At 39.8% G+C, this 22,563-nt stretch overlaps 1 protein-coding gene across 1 annotated transcript in view; it reads right to left on the bottom strand.

Annotated features, from left to right (window-relative positions):
* Positions 1 to 10: 10 nt before the first annotated feature.
* The window catches only part of ZNF598 (zinc finger protein 598, E3 ubiquitin ligase), an 824,015-nt gene continuing 801,462 nt past the window's right edge, over positions 11 to 22,563 (bottom strand). The window contains exon 11 of the mRNA XM_044088900.1: positions 11 to 1,370. Within this exon, the coding sequence (XP_043944835.1) occupies positions 1,023 to 1,370 (348 nt within the window). The 3' untranslated portion in view covers positions 11 to 1,022. The remainder of the gene's footprint in view (positions 1,371 to 22,563) is intronic.

Here is a 22,563-nt window from a genome sequence, read left to right as displayed (position 1 = left end):
CAAGGCCAAAGGGACTGCAACCATTAATTTATTTACATGGCAGATGATCCAAAAGCTGTGCTTCAACATATCAGAAAGGATAACTTATAATTTGAGGCAGTGAGGTATATGTAGTACAAGTGACACAAACTGGGAAATAAATGTACAATACAGTCAGTGACCTTTAAATATAAATCATCGTTGTTGCATCTTATTCTACAACAAAACAAGAATATCACTGCAAGAACGCTCAACTAATGTAGACTAAAGCTGCAGTGTAAACAGACTATGAAATCTTAAATTCCATAGTCGAAAAGGGGAACAAAAACAAACAACTTGATTCTGTGTACGGTATAAACATTGAGATATAAAACTGGAGATCTGAAAACATTACCCAAGCTCATGCTCTCTCTCCAGCTGCACCAACTACTATGTTACATGTCCAATGATGCAACCTTAAGTCAAAAATTAATACAGTATAGTTTATCAGTCAATATCTTGCGCCGTAACAAAAGCAGCACAGCTGAACTTAAATATAGTATTACACATTCAGCAATGTTTTATACAACAGTACATTTTTCGTGAACACTTTCTACATGTGTTAATGCAAAATATGTATAAATACCCTCTTATAAATGAGGGACATTTCTACAACAAACAGGGGAATCCTTCAATCGATATTTCAATTCAGTGGTGTATACAACCAAATGACCTGAAGGAGTAGCAGCACCTTTGCATAATTAGAGGCACAGCTAAGGGTTTTATCAAATATGTTACATTTATTAAAGAAAATGTAGTTTTTTTTTCAGTGTCTCAAGTCATTTTTCATATGACCAGTATTCTGAAGTATAAAGTTATCATATTTACTTTCTTGGGCTTCAGTCAAAGTAAACTGTCATTATTAAAATTAATTTCATTTCCCAGAGAGGCATATTGTTCTTGCGCAAATGCTTTGCTAAATGCTGCTCAGCAGACTACCTTATTCTGTTAACGAGCTAGGAAAGTGTATACAATTCACAGCTTCCTAGTGAATATGGAGTACACTAACTGATTATTCGACTTATTGACTGCAATGAAGGGAATTCATCATCTTCATTGTGCAATGCTTCATGGCTAATAAAATCATTTGTTGTCAGCACTTGCTTGCAGATGACACAAATCTGACAGCCTAGTTCAGAATCTGAATCAGTTTGCCAAACATTCTTCTTTTTCTTTTTTGACTTGTTAGATTTTTGTTTTTCTGTGATTCGGAAATCGTTGTGAGCAGAAAGTAGTTCTTGCTGCTTTGCAACATCTGGCAACAGTACTAAAAGCTCATTGAACAGTTTCCGAAAGCTTTCTCCAAGGAGATCTCTGCAGCTTCTGTAGTATTCTGTGGCAGAAATCTGACCCTAGATAGTAGAAAGAATAAAATACTTTAAGCAGAATGTTACACATATTAATGCAACACAGAAAACATGTTTGTATATAAATCATTAAAGCAAATGAAGGGGCTAACTGGAAAAACTTGGTATCACGGGGTATGAATAAAGCGTTTTCTTTTTTTGTGCTTTTCTCATACTTCAACAGAAACATTTATGAACGGTGACTGTAGGTTTGTGGTCTATGGAGTTATTACACTCATGCTGCCTGCCCAGGATCTACAATAATTAAGCTAAAAGAATTATAACAAACATAAAAAGAAAAAAAAACTAAAGTTAGCAATGTGCAATGTTGACTAATTACAAAAAAAAATGTTTTTAGGGAGCGACAGTGCCCCTGCAACTCCTATGTTCTGCATCACTAAATATACAAAATCAGAGACTGTGCAACCTTTGGAGTAAGTGAAAATGTCTTCGCTCCACAGTTCAGCAACCTCACTATGTACAGGGCATTTTCATCTGTCAAAAGGGCTGACTAACCCCATTATGATCACACCAGCTGCACTGACCCATGCAAGTATCCTGTCTGAGCCTCCCATGCCATCATCCCATCCTCTCTCTCTCTAATCTGTTCCAGGCAGCTCAGGATCCACAGATAACTTCAAGTCCATAACTACTTCAGCTAATGCCATCTTCAGTGCTACCCATCTGTGAAGATAAAATTTTCCCCAAGTCTTGGCAAAAAAAAAAGATCCTCATTCCAGCTGAAACTCATTTCCCCTCCCTTTTTTGGTTCTTCATCAAAATCAACCCTCCAAAAATGTCTCCAAGGACAGTATGGATCTAAATCATAAATTTGCTTTCTTATCTGTTTTAACAAACAAACCCCACAGCTTTTTAAATTTCAATGCCCACCTTTCATTCCTTTTGAGTTTTGCCAAAATTTGTGTACTGGAACACCCAACTAACTTGTTTGCCTATACGACAGTCACAAGTCAGTAAAGTAATTCACATATGACCTTACAAACTTTCCCATATAATGAGATGATCACCACTACATTTCACATTATATAACATCAGTCAGCTTATGGATTTTTAACGCTAAACACATTTCTTTCTCTGTCCTGGTTTTTACATTGCCAGTGGCCCTTAAAATCCATCTTTTTTAAGTTAGATTACTATAAAGTGTTTTCAATTTTTATTTTGGCATTTTATAACCATTATACTGTGGTATTTTTTTTTTTACATTTTTGTTCTAAATGGTACTTGGGGAGAAGTACCTTAGCAAATTTTAACATGTTCATGATCATTCGATAAAGAACATTTTTCAGTGGGACTTAAATCCCAGCTGTCAATTACCTGGAATGTCCAATGCCCCCAGGCATCTCTGGAGACACTACCACCAATCATAATTACCTCAACAATCAGCAGCAGCAAAGACAATGACACAGTATAATGTAACAATAATGTAATTAGCAGGACTGGTCACAAAACTTATTCATACAAGTCGCACATACCTGGTTTTCAAGGTGAGCCTGAAATTATGCAAGTATTAAAAAGTACAACTGTGTGAAATACTTGCATAAATGAAAGTTCTACATCTACCACAGATCTAGGTAAGCACGTCTACCTTTGTCAACAGTAGGTGTAAATCCCCAGGCTGTCTGTCAGCTCTGCATCTGAAACTCTCCCAGACTACAAGCACCACAATTTACCCATCATGCTTTGGATAATTTCTCTTCAGGTCAGTGTTATGATACTTTAAGGTGGATCAGAAACAAAATGCATTACCACCAAGAATTCTCTAGAACTGTCGATTATGTCTGCAATGAGGCAGGGAGAATGAGGCTGGGCACATTGTCAAGAATAAACTTGCTCATCCAGGTTTTACATTAGAAGATCACAACTTTCACAAGTGGTATGAGGAGTTCCATCTTTGTTAACAATAAGACATACAACACAAAGCTAGTCTTTCCAGGGGGGCACCTATATGAGAACATGCCCCAGATAACTGCTGCACTGAAGGGGAACCAAGATTTAGAGATCACAGCCATCTTAGTATACCGTGAAAGTGCTTAGTGAAACCCACATAGTTACGTAACTGCTGCATAAATATTACTTAAGGATATATTTATTTTATTTTTACATTTGTTAACTGGGATAGTCTGAACGGGCCCACAGAGCTCTTTTTCAGTGGAGGCCAGAGGAGAAAAGCTCCAGGAAAGTAATTAAAAATAAGAAAAACCTAACAATTCAAGTTGTAAGATACTTAAACCGTACAAAAACAGAAAAAATATACAATATATGCAAGGCAAAAGTACAGTATTTTGAGAATGCAGTGACAATATGTTTGAGAAATTTGGTTATCATTAAGTTATTTACAAGGATTGTAGCAATACCTAAAATAAATTCAGAGTAACATCATGACATAGTACATCAAAGATGCATTTAATAGCATAGGTACTAACTGCAGAGAGAGTAATATATGTAGGCAGTTTAGGTAAATACCAGGCAGATACGTTAATTGAGAGAAGAAAAATTCATTAGGTAATTTCCTGACAAGTGCATATCCATGCATGTTGGAAATGAATTTTATTTGCTTTTTGAATTCGCAACTTTTGGTAGTGGAGTGAAGGGGCAATGGAAGTTTGTTCCATGAGTATGCAATTGAATGACTGTAAAGTACTTCTCCAACATTTTTGTTTGGCTTGGTCACCTGCAGAAGATTTTGTTGTGTGCTTCTGAGGACACGACTAGGCGTGTAGGGTGTAATTATGGATGTTAAGGGCAGGAGTTGGGACTATTTGGGATGCTGTGTGCAACATGTAGTTGTGATATTTGAAGCATGTGGCAGCGCTCAGGCCATCTTAATCTTTTCAGGGATATACAGTGATGGGATTTGTAGCTATTACTGGCTGCAAATCTTGCTATCTTGTTACAGGTGGTTTCTAGTTTGCTTAAGAGATCATTTTGGAGATTAGTAAGTATGGGAGCATACAGCAGGGATGGTGGAATAAATGTCTGAGCCAATATAGGTCTAGATTTGTTAGGAATATATTTGTTGTTGCGGTATAGACCACCTAGTTTTTGATTGGAATTTGTGATACAGTTTAAGATATGTAGGTCAAATTTTAATTGGCTGTCTATAGTAACAACAAGCAATTTGGTGTTTGAGTTGGTGGTGATAATTGTATTATCTAAGGATGAGGTGGTGAAGTTGTCTTTAGTTGGATTGAGGTTTTTTGGAAGGAAAAGAAGCTTGGTCTTTTTGGGGTTGAGAAGCAGGTTTTCAGTTAGCCATTGTTCTACTAGGTGCAGAGATTGTTGAGTGACAGTGTGGATATTTTGTATATTTTTGGAGGTGTTAATTGTGGAATCATCTGCATACTGTATTAAGGCAGAGTGGGGGCAGGAGATATGAAGGTTATTTGTAAATATATTAAAAAGTAGGGGGCCCAGGATAGAACCCTGGAGAACCCCAGTCTTAACAAGATGGAAAGGGGAGAAGGATGCTTGCCATCTGACTGATATCTGTTTGAGAGGTATCTGTTAAACCAGGAGGTAGAGTTGCAGGTTGGAAAGTTTGTTTTGGAGGATGGGATGGGAAACTATATCAAATGCTTTGGACAGGTCAAGGAATAGAGCTGATACGGGTTTATTCTCTCTCGCTTGGGCAATATTGTGTGTGAAAGATAGGAGGGGAGCGGTAGTACTGTGCAAGGGTCGGAAACCATGCTGTGTGGGTGTAATTAGGTTTGCCTGTAAGAGGTAGTTTAGTATTTGTCTAGGTATACATTTTTCCAGTATCTTGGATAAGGGGGATAAATATGGCAACAGGCCAGTAATTTGAGGGTTCTGTAGAATGTCCGCCCTTGTGAAGGGGTATTATGAAGAATTTTTCTTCCAGATATCTGGTACTGTATTTTCTTGGATGGCTCTATTCATAAGTATAGATACATGGTATGCTACGGATTTGGCTGCATGTTTGAAAAATAATGGGGGGAGTTTGTCGGCTGATGGGGAACAGGGTTTGAATTTGTTAAGAAGTGATCTGATGAAGGAAGTTGCTACGGGTGCTAGGGAGAACGATGGAAGACATGAGGTGGAAAGTGGAGTCTTTATATCAAGAGTGTCTGGTTTCGCATGGTTTTCTATTGTTTCAATGAAAAAGTTAAGTAGGCTTGCAGTTTCATTAAAAGGTTTATTAGGGAAGGGGTTTGGTGAGCAGGGGTTCCATGGAGATAGTAGTTTGTTTGGTTGCAAAGCTGTTTATATATGTTGAGGTGGAAAGTGGAGTTATTTTTTTTCCATGCTCTCCAGGCACTGCCTGTCTTGTTCATAAGTGATCTAGTTGCCTGGTTTAGCCATGGTGCATAATTACATTTTAGCCTATTTTTTCTACTGGGAGGCAGGCTGTTAAGGGTTTCTAGGAATAAATTGTTGAAGCTTTCGACAGCCTCTAAGGGGTAGTGTGTGTGTAGGAACGACCAGTTTACAGTGGTCAGTAATTTACTTAGGGTGACAGGGTTGTAGTTTTTAAGGTTACAAGACTTTTTGTATTGGTGGCTCTTGTTAAGATTGGAAGAGTGTCTGACTACCGAGGTAAGGAGGAGTCACTAAGGGAGTTAGGTAGGGTGGAAGGGTTATGACAGCACTGGGCATAGCTGGCCTTAGGCATAGGCCAACTAGGCGGTCGCCTAGGGCGCCGGTCTAGCAGGGGCACTTTTCCGGTATTTATTTGGTGTGGGTAGACCAGGATGGGGGCACCAGGTAGTGTGGTGGGGGGCACAGTGGAGCCCTTTTGCCTAGGGCACCAGTTGACCTAGGGCCGTTCCTGGCACTGGGGAGTTGGATACTAATATCCAGTAGATAACAGAGTCATTCTGGGAATTTTTTTGCTGGTGTGTGGGTGAGGTGATCAGCTGGGTAAAGCCATAAAGGTTTATAGAGTAGCTAGGGGATGCAATATTAACAATGTTCCAGTCAATATTCATATCCCCAAGGATGATGGTTTAATATGGAATGGATATAGAACTCCAAGAAAGAAACTGCTCCAGTATGGGAATGTTTTTACCTGGGGGTATGTAGATATATTTCTGAAAGATGCTTAAGAACCAACCCATTACTGACTGAGCTCCAAGCACAGAACATAAAGGTGTATTTTTTTTTTTCATTCTCCATTGGGACATCATTACACTGGCCCGGCCCCCAGTACACCGTGACCCATGTCAAAACTAGATCTACCAGCATGACCCCCCCCCCCGACTTCTTCTGACATTGCTTGGAATACCTGTGGATCCTAAGGGCGTCATGGGGCAAGTCTGTCTCTGTTTCTATCTTTGGGGGGGGGGGGGTTATATGCCCTACCCACTCCCTTCCCCTCCTCCCACACTCTATTCAATGGAAACTCCCTCACTGAACCACACCCTATACGAAGGAGCATCATGACAAACACCCTTCCACTAGGGGCAAGCATTCTCACCACTTCCTGCAGCTACAGTCAGTTAACAGAGCCACTAATTGAACCCAGGTCAACCAGGCCATATTTAGGGCTTTATTCCGCTACATCAGAGTGATCAGGTTTATTCTTTTCTTGTATTAAAAAAAAAAAAATTAATGGAATCCATTATCTTTATGGATAAAATAACCTTACAAACTTTACAGCCTAATTTCTATTTAAAAAAGAACATAATTGAGGGCATTTCCTGATGGCTTTGGATCTGGTATGAGGAGGCCAATCCTTGCCAAGAGGAGGACTACAGACACAAGCTTTCAGTCATCTTGGTATCTAAAACTTTCCTAGGCTTTAAGCCTCTCCTCTTTTACCTACAACAGTCTGCAATCTAGCTTCCTCTTCATACCTTTTTGTCATTTAGCATTGGAGAAATGCTTCTAACCTACATTAATTTTCATAGAGCTCATTTAAGTTCTGTTTTTGAATAACTCCTACATATTTTGAATTGTTGGTATCTGTTTTTCCTTCCCAGCAATGACCCAAGGTGAAACTGTTCCACTTCTTTTCTGCTCTACTTTGCCCCTACTGCCTGCTGATCAGCCTCCTCCTCTATGCCAATCACACCACTTGTACCCACTACCAGCAAGGATGACAGCTGAGAGGGAGGGGCCAGCATTAAAGCAGTGACCATGAGTGTTTTTTTCCTTTAAACCTTATTCCACTTGCTCTCACCTCAGCAACAACCCACGGGTGGAGCACGTAATGGGTGTCAGTACTGCACAACCCCTCACTTCCACAAGGGGCTGGCATCAGCATGATGCCCCCTACACATCCACGAAGCATCACACAGATGTTCTCCCAGTCTCCACCAGGGAAATGAAACCATGTGCCTCTGGGAATGTGTTTCAGAGATAGGCAAGTCAATCCGCCTGTCAAGTGTCAGAGAGACCCTAATGGAACTCGAGGTTAGCTGGGCCAAAGTCAAGACTTTATCCTTCTAAATCACTAATACAGGATAAACTTGTCACATTTTAGCTATTTTTAAGCAGTTTTGCTGTTCCTGCCAGCCAGTCTCCCACCTCACAAGCTTTGGTTTCTTTTATATTGCTACGTCTTAGATTGACAGCAATCATTTGCTTATTCTCAAAGTTGCTGAAAACTTGTTCATAACTTGCTTAGATGATTTCTGGTAGTTTTTTGATTAGTTTGGTATTTTTGATATCTTTATTCAAAGAAAGGTGAGCTTTCAAAAAATGTGCACATGTGCCTACAAGATACTGCCTTAACATATGCATTCTTGATGCATATTTTCATTTTGAAGAATGTAACACTTTTAAATCTGACATTTATGAATATTTCACTCCATTTGCAGTTAAAGACAGAAAATATGTTGATCTTAAAACTGAAAGACAGCTCTGCATCTGCTCTTGACAGGGGTTCAACCTAGACCTCTTCAGCCCCTTTGATTAAGCAAGTGCTTAAGGATTCAGTCAAATCTAAAGACAGAATAACAGACAGAAAAGGAAAAGAGAAAAACAGCTGACAAAAGTAAGTCAGGCTGTCCCCTCCAGATCCAGTTGCTGAAAAGGCTGTGAAGAGTATTCTTTGGCTTCTAGATCTTCCCCTTTCTGGGGTATCAAATTCCGAGGTTCTGCCTGAATACATTTGCCAGGACAAACAATGTCTCATCTATTTCTAATTAGGAGGGTCATGGAATACATCTAAGGCCATCATCAAGATCATACAAATCTTTCAGGGGTCATTCCATTTTGGAAATCAAAACAGACAGGGGAAATACATTGATGGACTAAGGCCATTTTTAGCCTTTTCTCCCTCTGGTACTAGGAAGGAAAGAAATACATTACATGTACCTTCTTTTTCAGCCCCAATATGCTGGTTCTCTATTTACATTTGTTTATTGGGAAATTCCAACTGGACACGGGTCCTTTTTCAGCAGAGGCCCGGAGAGAACAGCTCCACAGAACAATAAATGAGCAGCAGAGTACATGAACAATTGAATATACAGACAATAGCAAATACATACCGCAGCAAACATTAGATATACATACAATATGAAACATAGTAATGAACAGATGTACCAATATCTAGCAAGAGGCTAGGAATAATAAAAGGTAGGATGTATACACAGATAGTACTAAGCTCAAATGGATATTGTACTAAACTCGTATACTTAAATCTTATATACAAATATTGCACTAAACTCAAACAAATATAAAGCAGATGCTCCACACGAAGGTGGAACAAGCTAGAAGGGCTAATGGGGATGGAAGGGGCAGAGAGAGGTGTAAGAGAGGAGACTGAGTGAGCAGTATACGTGGTAGTGAGAGGAAGCTAGGTGTAAGTCAATTGGACATGTATTTGGAGTTGAGATGAAGTGATGTAGTTAAGCATGTTATAACAGGTCTGAGAGATTGAGTGAGGAGGGAAGGGGAGGGTTAAGGGTGAACCAGAGCCTGCAGAGGAAGGAATGCAATGATCAGACGGTGTGAGGCAGGGTGGCTAGGGGAGAAGAAGGGGAAGTAAAAAGGAGGGTTACTAGTCGGGATTGGTGCATGGGTATAACCAGAGACTTTTTAAGTGAGTTTTTAGTGCAGTCTTGAAGTGATTGCAAGAAGGCAATGTGGTTAGGTGCGTGTGTGTGTGTGTGTGGGGGGGACTGTTCCATAATCTGGATATGACGTAGGAGAATAGTACTTCTTCTGTTGAGTTCTTCTGGCTTGGTCACTAGAAGTAGATTTTTGCTGCTGGAGAGTAGCGGTCTAGTGGAGCAGTAAGGCTGGAGAAGGTTTTGAAGGGATGGGACTAAGAAGATGGTTTACTAAATTGTGGGCGAGAGAGAGTTGACTCAGGTGAAGATGTTGAGGAAGTTCAAGCCAGTCAAGTTCTCTAAGTGAGATACAGTTGTGGCTGCAATAAAATGCACCATTGGCAAATTTAGCAATTTTATTGTAGCAAGCCTCAAGCTTGTTTAGGTCTGCTTGTCTAAGGTAGGTAAGTATAGGAGAGGCGTAGAATAAAGTGGAGATTAAGTGGGAATTAACAGAAGAAATTGTGGCTGTCTTGGTGAGGAATTGGTTGTTGCTGTGCAATGCACCTAGTTTTTTGTGAACCTTTTTTATGGCAAGAGAAATGTGTGTGTCAAATCGAAGCTTATCAATCTCAACACCAAATAGTTTGGTGCGTTCCGTTGGGGAGATGATAGTACTGTCTTTGGCTAGAATATTAAAGTGGGGGATAATTGGGTTAGATTTACTGGGTTGGAAGATGAGTAGTTTAGTCTTTGTCAGGTTGAGAAACAACTGGGCATTAGACAGCCAGCTTTCTACAGGTCAAAAGGTTTCCTGTGTGATCTTGTGAAGTTCAGGTATAGTTGGGGCTGAGCAGATGAGGGTGGAGTCATCTGCATACTGTAAAAGAGAAGCATGCGTGGTGGCTGTGAATAGATCATTGGTGAAGAGTGAGAATAGGAGGGGACCAAGGATGGAGCCTTGGGGAACACAGAGTGTTATAGGAAGTCAAGAAATTAGGTCATTATGCCAGACAACTGATTGTTGGTGGCCAGTTAGCTGTGAAATCAATCAGTAGCTGATTGGGACAAGGATAAGTTAGTGAGAACAGAGATTAGTAGTTTGTGAGAGACCATGTCAAAAGCCTTGGATAGATCCAGAAATATAACAGAGGAGAACAGGCCATTATTTTTATGATGGATAGCATTAGTGAAAGAGAGCAAGGCAGTAGTTGTGCTGTGGTATGGCCTGAAGCCATTCTGGGTGCTGGAGAGGAGGTTATTAACTAAGAGGTAGTCCAAGACTTGAGAATGGATGCACTTCTCAAGTATCTTGGAAAGTGGAGAAAGGATGGCTATGGGGTGGTAACTGGAAAGTTCAGTGGAGGAGCCACCTTTACAGAGAGGAATGATGTGGGATATTTTCCACAGTGTGGGGACATAGCTTTCTGATAAGGACCAATTAAATTAAGATTGAGACTGGATAAGCTAGGGTTTCTGATGCTATTTTTAGGTATTCAGAGGGGAGATTGTCAGCTGCAAGTTTTGTAGGCTTAAGTTTCAATAGAAGTTTTTTTTTTTATATATAGAAGAGAGATACCGATGAAAAAGAAAATACTGTGGGCAGAGTATTTGGTTTTGATGTAAGGAGGGTGGGTAGAGGGTTGTGATGTTTAGTCTAAGACAGAATGGTTTCAGTAAAGTGTTTAATGAATGAGTCAGCAATACTGCTGGTGGAAGGGGGAGTGGTAGGTGAGAGGGTGCCTACTTTACCTGGGTGGAGAATGGAATTTATTGTGGACCAGAACTGCTTAGGGCTGTGATGGGAGGAGTTTAGGGCCGACTGATAATATTGAGTTTTATCTTCTTTTATTTGCTTTTTGACCTTGTTGCCCAACTCTAGGAATGACAGTCTAGAATTGGGGGGGGGGGTTGTTAAGTGTCAGTGCTCCCAGGCCTTATCTCAGATTTTCATTAGTGCCCTAGTTCTTTTTTGTACCTAAGGGGAGTACTGTGTTTGGACTCTGGCATTTCTTATGGGGGCAAGTGCGTTTAAGATGTTTAGGAAGGTGCTACTGAAGAAGTGGATGGCTTCATCCAGACTGAGGTACTTTAGTGGTGTCCAATCACATTTTTGAAGGAATGAGATAAAGGAAAGAGGGTTAAAGTCTACCCTATTTTGGATTTGCCTATAGATGATGAGTTTAGCACAATTTAAGTAGTGTCACGGAAGGAATGTTGGAGTGCGGTCACTGTAGCTGTCTGGTAGACAGCCAGCTAAGTATGAGTGATGGTCTTTATTGACTAATATCCAGTCGAGAGGAGTATGTTTGTTAGAGTTTTATTTATCCGGGTAGGTGACTGTATTAGTTGGGAGAAACCATGAAGGTTTAGGTGGTCAGCTGGGTGATTGTTACTACAAAATAGCCAGGTGATATTAGCCCAGTTCAGGAGGTTTTCCAGGGGTGGGATGTTTTGGTCAGGTGGGAAGTAACATCCTATGATGTTGATTGTTTTATTTGGGTTTGGTTTGAGGTTGGCATATAGGATTTCTTCATTTGCTTAAGTGCCAATCTATATGAGGGCCAGTTTGAATTTCCAGGTGCCAATGCCAATGTGTGCTGGCTGTGGTGTTGTTCTCAGGGTCACAGCCTTTGGAACTGACATCAACTACTTTGCCACCAGTGTCAATGGCTATCAATCTGATATGGTCTTTGTTATAAATTTCTTTAGGCCCTGGGCTTTAAGTCAGCATCTCTGGGTGAATATCAGCACCAATGTTATAAAGACTGTTACCAGTCTTATTATGTATGACCTCTTTGGCCATCTGCTTTAGGTCTCCTGATGTGTGGCTAAGCCTCAATGGGCCCTTATAACCTGTTGTCAGTGAGTCTACAAAGATCCATCTGGAATCAGCACTGATGGGTCGCTGTCTCAGCAGCAGGGGCTCTTTCAGCTGCCCAGAGTGCAGCACAGGTATTGATCTTGACATGGACAATTCCAACCATTCTGCATTTGACATAGTTGGTGTCTGTATTAACTCTCACCATGATTTCACCTGCAGATTAACTGCTTTGCATGTGTCTCTGGTCATCCATCTTTTTTATCTGCTGGACAGAAGTGACAAGGATACGTTTAGAACTAGTCTTGTGCATCTGGGCCGATATAGACTTCTTCCTCACCCTCAGCCCCATCACAATAATCATACAGGCAGCACAAGAGCTTTCCCTACAGAGACCATAATTCTAGATATAGATAATGAACAGAGGCCTGATGCTCCATTACCTTCAGAAGACCCAAGTTAAAGAGAAGTTGCTGAAATTGAGGCACAGAGTGGAATGGCTCACAGATCCCCTTGACCTCTCCACAGGATTCTGCAGGTTTACCAAATTCTTCTTGGGTGATCCCCCTTGGTGGATAAGATGGTGCGCCTGGTAGTTAGAAGTGTCTGTGGCAACCATGTTCTCGTAAGCCAGTTATCCTCCATCTTCTCAAGGACTGAACCTGCTGGATGGAAACTCCCATGCCAGATATGTTGCTGTGGTAGCCCTTTAAAAGGATCCTACACAGCAGAATTCTGTTATCTAACTCACTGGTAAAGAATCTAAGAATATGGAAAGATTAGGAAAACATGTTTACACATCCTAAAGGTTTTCCCTAACTGAAGCGTAAAGATCTCAATAGCATACTGGTCTGTGTCCATTAAAGGGACCACCTCTGCCACAGCTGCTCCTGTCGGAGGTGGATTCAAAGGGTCAACACAGATTTTCTACATCAGAGAGACTTGGACCCCTTTTAGTTCCTGCAGTATGATCACTGCGGGGTGTCAAATTGAAAGCCTATGGAAGATGCAGTCTTCTCATCCTATTTTTTGCCAGTGGACCAAACAAGGAGGATCCATAAGGTGTATTAGTAAGGACACAAATTTAAAACTATTTGCAAAATAGAATAGGGGAACACCTGTTGGACATTAAACATGGCAGGATGACAAATGCACTCACCAGGCATATTAATGAGCATAAGGAACACATTTTTTAAGTTTTTACTCATACAACACTGGGAAAGACCCACAGGGAAAATGTATGGACATTCATTTAGATGTATGTGAATTGAGATGGCAGTTGCGGTGTAACCAACAGAGTATCCAGGAATTAATGAAGCTATCAGTATCTCATGTATTTTAAAATTAATGAATATTTTAGGGTAAATATCACCAGGTTGAAATTATTTTACTAACATAATATTAGGCTTAACTTATTTTAATCCAATAGCAAGTATACTAATGCCTTTTAGCTTTGTATGTTATTGTCTAGTGCAGAAAATCTTTAGGCTTGTGTTTTGTTATAAACACTTGTTTATGGATTTAATATAGGGTTAATATTTTTATGTAGAACAACCAAGATAGCACCAAAAGACAGCAAAAAGAACAAAATAGGATCCACCAAAAATGATTTATTGCAAGCACGTCTCGGCCTAAGCCTTCAAGTAGTACAAAGGAAGTAAAAAACTACACACATATATATACTGCAATAATTAATCAATTAGAACAATTAAACAATTAACTAATGTAAAATGCTAAAAGTTAATTTAACAGCATTTTCCAGTTAAAATCTTCATTTAAACCATTAAGAAATAGTTTTAAATTTTAAAATATATACAGATTCTTTCTGCAGCAGCAATTGTTTTGTATTCAAATTACTATATTTATAATCCTGTATCTGTTCTAAAACAGTTGCTTGTAATTCCTTATAATCACCATTGTGAAATTCTAAAAAATGCATGGCTACAGGGCTTTCTTCTTTTTTATTAATGATGTCCCTAATATGTTCCAAGAGCCTTACTTTAAAGGCTCTCTTGGTTTCTCCTATATAAAATTTTCTACAGGGACAACAAAGAGCATAAATAACTTTTTCAGAGTTACAATGAAAAAAATTGTTAATTCTAAAAGGAATATTGTTAATATACTCAAAATAAGAAACCACAAATCTACATGCTTTGCATTTACCACATTGGTGAGTCCCTCTGCTGTTGATATTATGTATTACAGTGTCACATGAAAAGCTAAATTTACTTTTTACTAAAATATCTTTATTGCTTCTTCCCTTGCGGTAAGAAAGCTTTAAATCCACATTTAACCAAGTCTTGACATTGCTCAAAGAGCATAAATAATTCCAAAATTGAAAGATTATTTCAGTAAAATCAGTGGTGAAACATCCATACATGGTAACAAAATACATTGTCTCTTTCGCTTCTTGCATAATATTAGCAGTTGTTAAATTATCAAGCTTCCTACAAGTCTTGAAATGGCTATTTATCTTTTCAGTATGCCCACAAAATTTCCTGTAACTGTCCTCTAGTATTGCACTATTATAACCTCTCTTGGAAAATGATTCTAACAGATTTAATTCTCTATAAAATACTTCATTACTGTTACATAGTCTGGAAATGTGGAGCATTTCACCGTAAGGTAAAGAATTGATAGTATGAGGGGGGGTGGCCAAAAGAGCCATGTACATATTGTGTACCCCCTACAAATTTTCTATTCACTGATGTTACAAGCTTATGACCACTAGAAATGTCTAGCATAACATCAAGAAAAGGAAGGCGAGTATCCATCCTTAAGCCATCAAACTCTAAAGAAAACCTGTTTGAATTTAAATCTACAAAAAAATTGATGTGACAGAGACAGTTCACCCTCTACCAAAAAAATTAAATCTTCCACGTATCTAAAATACTTAATGACATTTTTATGAAAAAATTCATGTCTATATATGCACTCCAATTCAAACAGTCCCATAGCCAAGTTTGCATACATGGGGGCAAAGGCATCCCCCATTGCTGTGCCCTGTTTTTGATGGTATAGCATGTTATTAAACTCAAAAAAGTTGTTGGTTAAAGAAAACTGCGTCAATTCAACTATAAACTCTGTCACAGGGGAATCACCCAAAAAGAATCTAAAAGCCTCAATGCCAAACCTATGACTGATATTTGTATAGAGGCTTTTTACATCAATGGTTACCCAGTACATGTTTTTATTCCATTTAACATCTCTAACTTTGTGCAAAAAATCAAACACATCAATCAGAAAGGAAGGCAGTTGTTTAACATATGGAACAAAAAAATTATGTATAAAAATGCCCAAATGTTGCAAAAAATACTTCCGCCCTGAGACAATAGGTCTTCCAGAAGGCTTCAATAAATTTTTATGTATCTTGGGCAAGCAATAAAAATAAGCCATACTACAGCCATCCACCTGAAATCTGTTCTTAACATCTTTGATCCCAAAATATCCTAACCTTAGACCCTTGTGTATAAGATCTTTATATACTAAAATAGAAGAGTTATAACATTCGATATCTACTCTTTCATATGTATTAGCGTCATTAAGATGTTCCATACACATGTTTAGATAATCTATAGAATTGAGAACTACTAATTTATTACCTTTGTCTGCTGGCTTAAAAATAATATCTTTCTTATTGCTTAATGTCATCAAAATTTGCCATTCTTTAAATTTCATATTATATATAATGTTCCTTTTATTACGCATAAATGCATTATATGTTACTTCAGTTGAGTGATTAACCATTTTAACAAAGTTAGAAACTTCACTATGCAAGATGTTTGGTATAAAATCACTAGTCGAGGGCACATTATCTGTATTCAACTTAGAATAGGCGTTAACCATATCATCAGATGTGCATGAATAAAAACTATCAGATGAAGGGGGGGAACTGACATCAGAAATGTCATGCACTTCGTCATTTCTCTGACTGAAAAAATACTTTAAATACAATTTTCTGCCAAATTTGTAAACATCAGTCTGTAAATCATGAAGCCTAGAGACCACCAGTGGGTATAAATTTAAGACCCAAATTCAAAACGGCAAGCTCAGCTTCATTAAATGAATACCTAGATAAATTCACAACATAGTCACAAAAATCTTTACGAACAGGGTTACCATTTACCTCTTTTATGGCCCCCCTGTCCATATTGTTCATATGCTGTGTGTTGAAAATGTTCGCGTTGACGTTTCTGTCCTTGTACACTCTTGTGGGATTGATGCTGTTCTGGACGAAAAACCTGTCGAAAATTACCCGACTGTTGTGCTGCTGGTAATACAGGAAAATCAGAATCTCCGTATTCATCCTCAAAAGAAGTGAAACCACCCTCATAAGCCGACGCTGATGAACTGTAATGACGCGTTGAGTTCAGTTTCCTGTTGAAACCTCGCGCGTTTGCGACCTCTATTGCGATTGGCTCTGGTGAGGAAAGCCTTATTCAGTTCATAGTCCCGTAGATCTCTAATAAGTTTACCCTTCTTACGTTCTATAAGGGTCAATTCATACTCTCTAAGTTTGTCGTTGGTCTGAGAAAGAAATTCATCCAAGATAGAGGTAGAAACACACTTGGAAATATCACTACATAACTTTTTGATATCAGCAAATAATCCTTTTTGTTTTAGTTGATCACGTTCAACTAAAATATGTAGCCATTCAGTGATACAATTATGGGCTGCAGATACCCACCGCTTGTGGAATGCAATATCAGTATCTACAGATAAGTCAAAGGGTGTGGTAGGATCTTTAAACACCCTTAATCCTCTCGGTGTGATTTCAGTGTCAATGTATCTTTGCAGTCCACAAATATTAAAAAAAGTTGCTGTTTCTTTCCACATTTTTTTCTCTAAATTTTCAAATAATGATTTATGTTCAGTATTCACACATAAAGGAGTCTTTCTACCAACACTGGAAAATGGGTTAGGGAAGCGCTTCTTCCTATCATCTTCCCATTTTTCCCATAAAGGTATATTCTTGTCAGTAGCATTTCTGTTCAAAGGCTGACGTTCACCTCTTTCTGTAGAATTGGTTAGAGAATTGTCCAAGGACGCTGACTGCCATCCATCGTGTCACGAAATACTCGTGGAAGATGTAAAAGGGAATCCGTAGACATCTGTAGAACAACCAAGATAGCACCAAAAGACAGCAAAAAGAACAACAAAATAGGATCCACCAAAAACGATTTATTGCAAGCTCTCTCTCTGACGTCTCGGCCTAAGCCTTCAGGGAGTACAAATGAAGTAAAAAACTACACACATATATATACTGCAATAATTAATCAATTAGAACAATTAAACAATTAACTAATGTAAAATGCTAAAAGTTAATTTAACAGCATTTTCCAGTTAAAATCTTCATTTAAACCATTAGGAAATAGTTTTAAATTTTAAAATATATACAGATTCTTTCTGCAGCAGCAATTGTTTTGTATTCAAATTACTATATTTATAATCCTGTATCTGTTCTAAAACAGTTGCTTGTCATTCCTTATAATCACCATTGTGAAATTCTAAAAAATGCATGGCTACAGGGCTTTCTTCTTTTTTATTAATGATGCCCCTAATATGTTCCAAGAGCCTTACTTTAAAGGCTCTCTTGGTTTCTCCTATATAAAATTTATTAAATTAAATCGTTTTTGGTGGATCCTATTTTGTTGCTCTTTTTAATATTTTTATGTAGCTACTAATTTAGTGGAATCTAGTAACAATTAGGTGTTAATAGGACTTTTTATTGATTGATTTAACTATATAAGGCTGGGTTGAAATGTGATGAATTGTTCTGATGAAGGTCCCTTGTATTCGGGGAAGAAAGCGCTTAATTTTGCAATAAAACTGTTGCCCTCACCTTCTGGTTCATCGTTGCTGTGGTGTGCTTCGTTTACATAGTTTTGGACTTTTTTGGTTTGGAGTTTTTCTGTGCGACACTGTGATGGAAGGAGCAGGTACTAATGGTGATGTGGTGGAGCTGTTACAGCAAATCAAATAACAGCTAGTGGTACACACCACACAGACTAAATTATTAATGGACAAACAGGGTAGTCCCAGCAAGTTATTCGAGAGTTTGGGCTACCCGCTAACTCAGCCTACACAATGTTCATCATTCGAACTACCAGGCAATGAAGCACAAGATGTTTGGCTTTCTTAGAGATTTGGTCCTGTTTAAGCAGAATCATAATTGTCTGTGTACGTCCAATGAATGCAGAATCCGCTCCCCCTTGTTCTGCGGATTTGGGTAAAATATTGGCAGGTGAATGGTCTGGTTAAGAGCCACACTGGATACCACTTTAGGCATAAAAGAAGGATTGGCCCTGAGGGACACCCTTGTCTGGGTAAAATATAATAAAAGGCTCCACTGCCATGAGCCTGTAGTTCTGAAACCCTTCTTGCTGAAGTGACTGCCAAGAGAAAAGCTGTTTTCCAAGACAGAAATTTTATATCCGCAGTAGCTGCTGGTTCAAAAAGAGGCAGGTTGAGTTTTTCCAGCACAAAATTGAGGTCCCATGCAGGAGTTGGTGATCTTCTGGGAGGCCTTAAATTTTCGGCCCCTCTAAGATACTGTTTAATCAGGGGATGAGAAAAGAGAGGAGGCTCTGTGTTGTAATGAGCCGAGATGGCAGAGGTATGGATTTTTACTGAAGAAAAACATAGGCCCTTGTCAACCATCTCAGTCAAATATTGTAAAATCTGAGGAATATTGGGCTTTGCTGTGTCTGTTCCTTGTGCTTGGTTCCAAGCACAGAATCTCTTCCATTTATCAGCATAAGACTTTCTAGCACTAGGCCTTCTGGCTTCCAAAATTACATCCATCACAGATTTACTGAGAGGAGTTTGAATAATTAATTGATTAGCCATGCTACAAGATTCAGAGTTTGGAGTTGAGTGTGCAGAATTTGATTGTTCTGCTGAGACAGTAGCTAAGGTATTTGAGGCAAGTACCATGGAGGAAGTTGAGACATGTTCCTTAGAAGTGGGCATCAGTGCTGGGGAGGTCAGTCCGGAGCAACTAGGACCATTTTTGTTTTTTCCTGTCTGACTTAGTAAGACCTTGGGGAGTAGAGGCAGAGGGGGAAAGGCATAGACTGAAAGGTTTTTCCAGCTGAAGGATAGGGCATCCACTTTCCATGCTTTTTTGTGATGATTTCTTGTACAGAATTTGTCCAACTGATAATTTTGGGGTGAGGCAAATAGATCATGTCTGGGCTCCCCCATTTCTGTGTTAACATGCTAAAGATTTGTGGATCCAGTTTCCATTTGTGCGGGTCCATAAGATTTCTGCTTAGGTCATCTGCCAGAGTATTTTATTTTCCTGGCAGGAATTGAGCTTGAAGATGTATTTGTTAAGCCAAGGCTGTGTTCCACAAGGCCATGGCTAGTCTGCAAAGGGGGTAGGAATGTGTACCCCCCTGCTTGTTTATGTACCACATAACTGTGGTGTTGTCTGTCTTGATCAGTAGTTGTCCTGGATGAAATAAGTCCTTGATGACTGTCAGAGCATTCTGAACAGCTAGCATCTCTTTTTGGTTGATGTGCAGATGCATTTGGTTTGGGCTCCATTTGCCCTGAATGCATCTCCCCGCCAGGTGGGGCCCCCAAGCATAGTCTGATGCATCTGTAGTTAGGGTTTGGGTGGCAGGGGGTAGAGTGAATGACAGTCCCTTGTTTTGGTGACATGTCTCTGCCCACCAAAGAAACTCCTGTTGCAGGCAGGGAATGAGAGGAATCATTGTTTCCAGACTGTGACAATGTTGACTCTATAAACTTTTTAGGTACCACTGAAATTTCCTCATATGCAGTCTGGCATATGGAATTAGTAGAATGCAGGATGCCATGAACTCCAAAGCCTGCAGAATTTGTCTTGCAGATAACTGGGTTTTTATTGCCATTTGCTTTGAAGTATGATGACAGTTGCCTTTGTCTGGCGCAAGGTAAGCCATCTGGGCAGTTGTATTCAAGCTTGCACCCAGTAATGTAATTATTTGAGAGGGTACCAGTTGTGATTTCTTTTCGTTTATGGTGTATCCTAGGCAAGCTAGAAACCTTTTTACAAACACCAGATGCTGAAGAAGAGTGTCCTTGTCCTCTGCTTGAATGAGGCAGTCCAGATAAGGATAAATTTGAATGCTTCTTTGTCTGCAGAATGCAATTACTGGTGCCAGGCACTTTGTAAAGACCCTGGGCACAATAGATAAGCCAAAGGGCAGTGCAGAGAACTGGTAATGCAAAAAAACTGCTTTGAAGCAGAGGTATCTTCTGCATTATTCCCTTATTGGGATATGCAGGTATGCCTCTTAAGTCTAGAGTTACTAACCAAGCATTCCTGCCTAGCATAGGCAGTAGCTGATGTAAAGTCAGCATTTTGAATTTTGGTATGTCCAGGAACGTGTTCAAAATCGATAAGTCTAGTATTGGACGCCATGAATCATCTTTTCTGGGTACCAGGAAATGTCTTGAATAAAAACCTTGTCCTTTTTCCCTTTCTGGTACCGGCTGAATAGCCCCCATATTCATGAGGGACATGACTTGTTTCTGGGCCTCTGCCCACTGGTTTTATGGCAGATCTGGCCGTCCGTTTGGAATTGGCAAAGTATGGAAATGAAATCTGTACCCCTGGGATATTATGTTTAATACCCACTTGCCCTGGGTAAGTAACTGCCAATTTTGAGCATGAAGTCCTAGTTTTCCCCCCAAGGGAGCTGCCAAAAGATAACTGCTTGGTGATGGTAGATTAAAGTCATTGAGACTATTTACTGTAGGGTTGTGCTTTGTTTCCTCCAGATTTGGAGGTGGAGGCACTCCATTGCTTTGACCTGTAAGAACTCTGTGATTGGTATCTGGAGCCTTTTGAGCACCTGGATTTGCCTTGAGTGGGTCTGTTGGACACAGGAAAGGACCATTTTTAGTAGGCCAGTGTCTACTGAATCTGGGTGGCTGCACTTGCAAGAAATCTTTTACAGTTTGCATAGATTTAGCTTTATCTTCCATCTTCTTTAAACCCTCTTCTGCCTTATTACCAGAGTATCATGCTGCAAAGGGGCATCAAACAATTTAGCTTTAACATGATCAGGCAGATTTTGCTCCTTGAGCCAGGCATGCCTTCTAATCACAGATCCAGTAACGGCGGCCCTACAAGAGGCATCCAAGGAATCAAAACCACATTGCAAATGATGCTTTCCAACCTGTTCTGCTGAATGCAATAATTCCTGTAACTATTTTCCACACAATCAGAAATCAACATCATTTTCTGTTTCAGTAAGCCCATAACATGCTGCTGATATTTAAGCATATGCAACTGGCAGTTTAAGGCCCTGATTGCCAAGGTTGCAGGCGTATAAGCCTTCTTTCCCCATCTATCCAGCGCCCTGGAATCTGTGTCAGAGGGGGTAGGATTTTTGGCTGTAGAGGCTTTTACACCCTTGGGACTCTGAGAAATAGTCTCAGGATCAGCAGCAGGATTTTTGAATAGAAATTTGTGGGAATCAGGAACCCTGTAATATCTGTCTGGCTTACTAGGAGCCAGAGGCAGGGAATCAGGAGCAATGCTTGATTCCGAAAACACATCAGCAACAATGTCTAATACAGGAGGTATTGCCAAAGGCCTATGCTGAGGAAGGAGGAGGAAATCCCTAAACCTCTTTTTTGATTCAGAGAAGTCCTGACTCTCCCAATGAAAATGTTCCCTTAAAGTATGCAAAGTCTCTCCAAAAGAGTAATCCTCAGGAGGAGATGCAGATGGGATGGATTTCTCTGCATCAGAATCCTCATAGGGTGGAATAGAAAATTCCTGATCAGAAGAGGAATCAGAAGAAATGGAAACCTGATCTGAAGATTCATGAGTGCCTTGCCTAGGCCTCTTAGAAGTGGGGGGTGGGGGTGGGGGGTTGGAAACCCCTGATCAAGGTAATTAAATCATCAGCCATTTTGATCATCTGTTTTTTTAGGCACAGGGGCCTGAGCACGTGGCTCATGCGTCAGTTTTTCAGACACAGATGATGTTTTTTGATCTTGTTTTTGAGGCTGTCGTCTGTTTAATATAAAAATGTTGAGGCCTGAAAACACCCTCAGAAGCCGGTGTCTGCTCAGCGGCTCCGGACTCATCCAAGGGAGACACATCCGTGGGTTCAATCTCACGGCATAGCGGCCTCCAAATGGGTGTCTGTAGAGGCCTGCGACTCAAAAGTAGCGGGCATCAGGGGGTGCGAAAGCACCTCACTGAGTACCGGCAAACTGGCAACTGGCTTAGGAGAAGCTTCGTCATCGGTTTTGGACCTCGACGGTCTGACTTTTTCTTTGCGTTTTTTTGTAAACTCCGGTAGTCGGATTGCTAACTGATGACAATTCAGGATAATTAAACCTTGTACCAAAATATTTAGAAGCAAAAATATACAGACGCTTAATAGTGCAT

This window comes from Protopterus annectens, chromosome 12.part0 (assembly GCF_019279795.1).
Source record: "Protopterus annectens isolate FY-2018-M chromosome 12.part0, PAN1.0, whole genome shotgun sequence".
Taxonomy (NCBI): domain Eukaryota; kingdom Metazoa; phylum Chordata; order Ceratodontiformes; family Protopteridae; genus Protopterus; species Protopterus annectens.
This window is presented reverse-complemented; position numbering and strand designations above follow the sequence as displayed.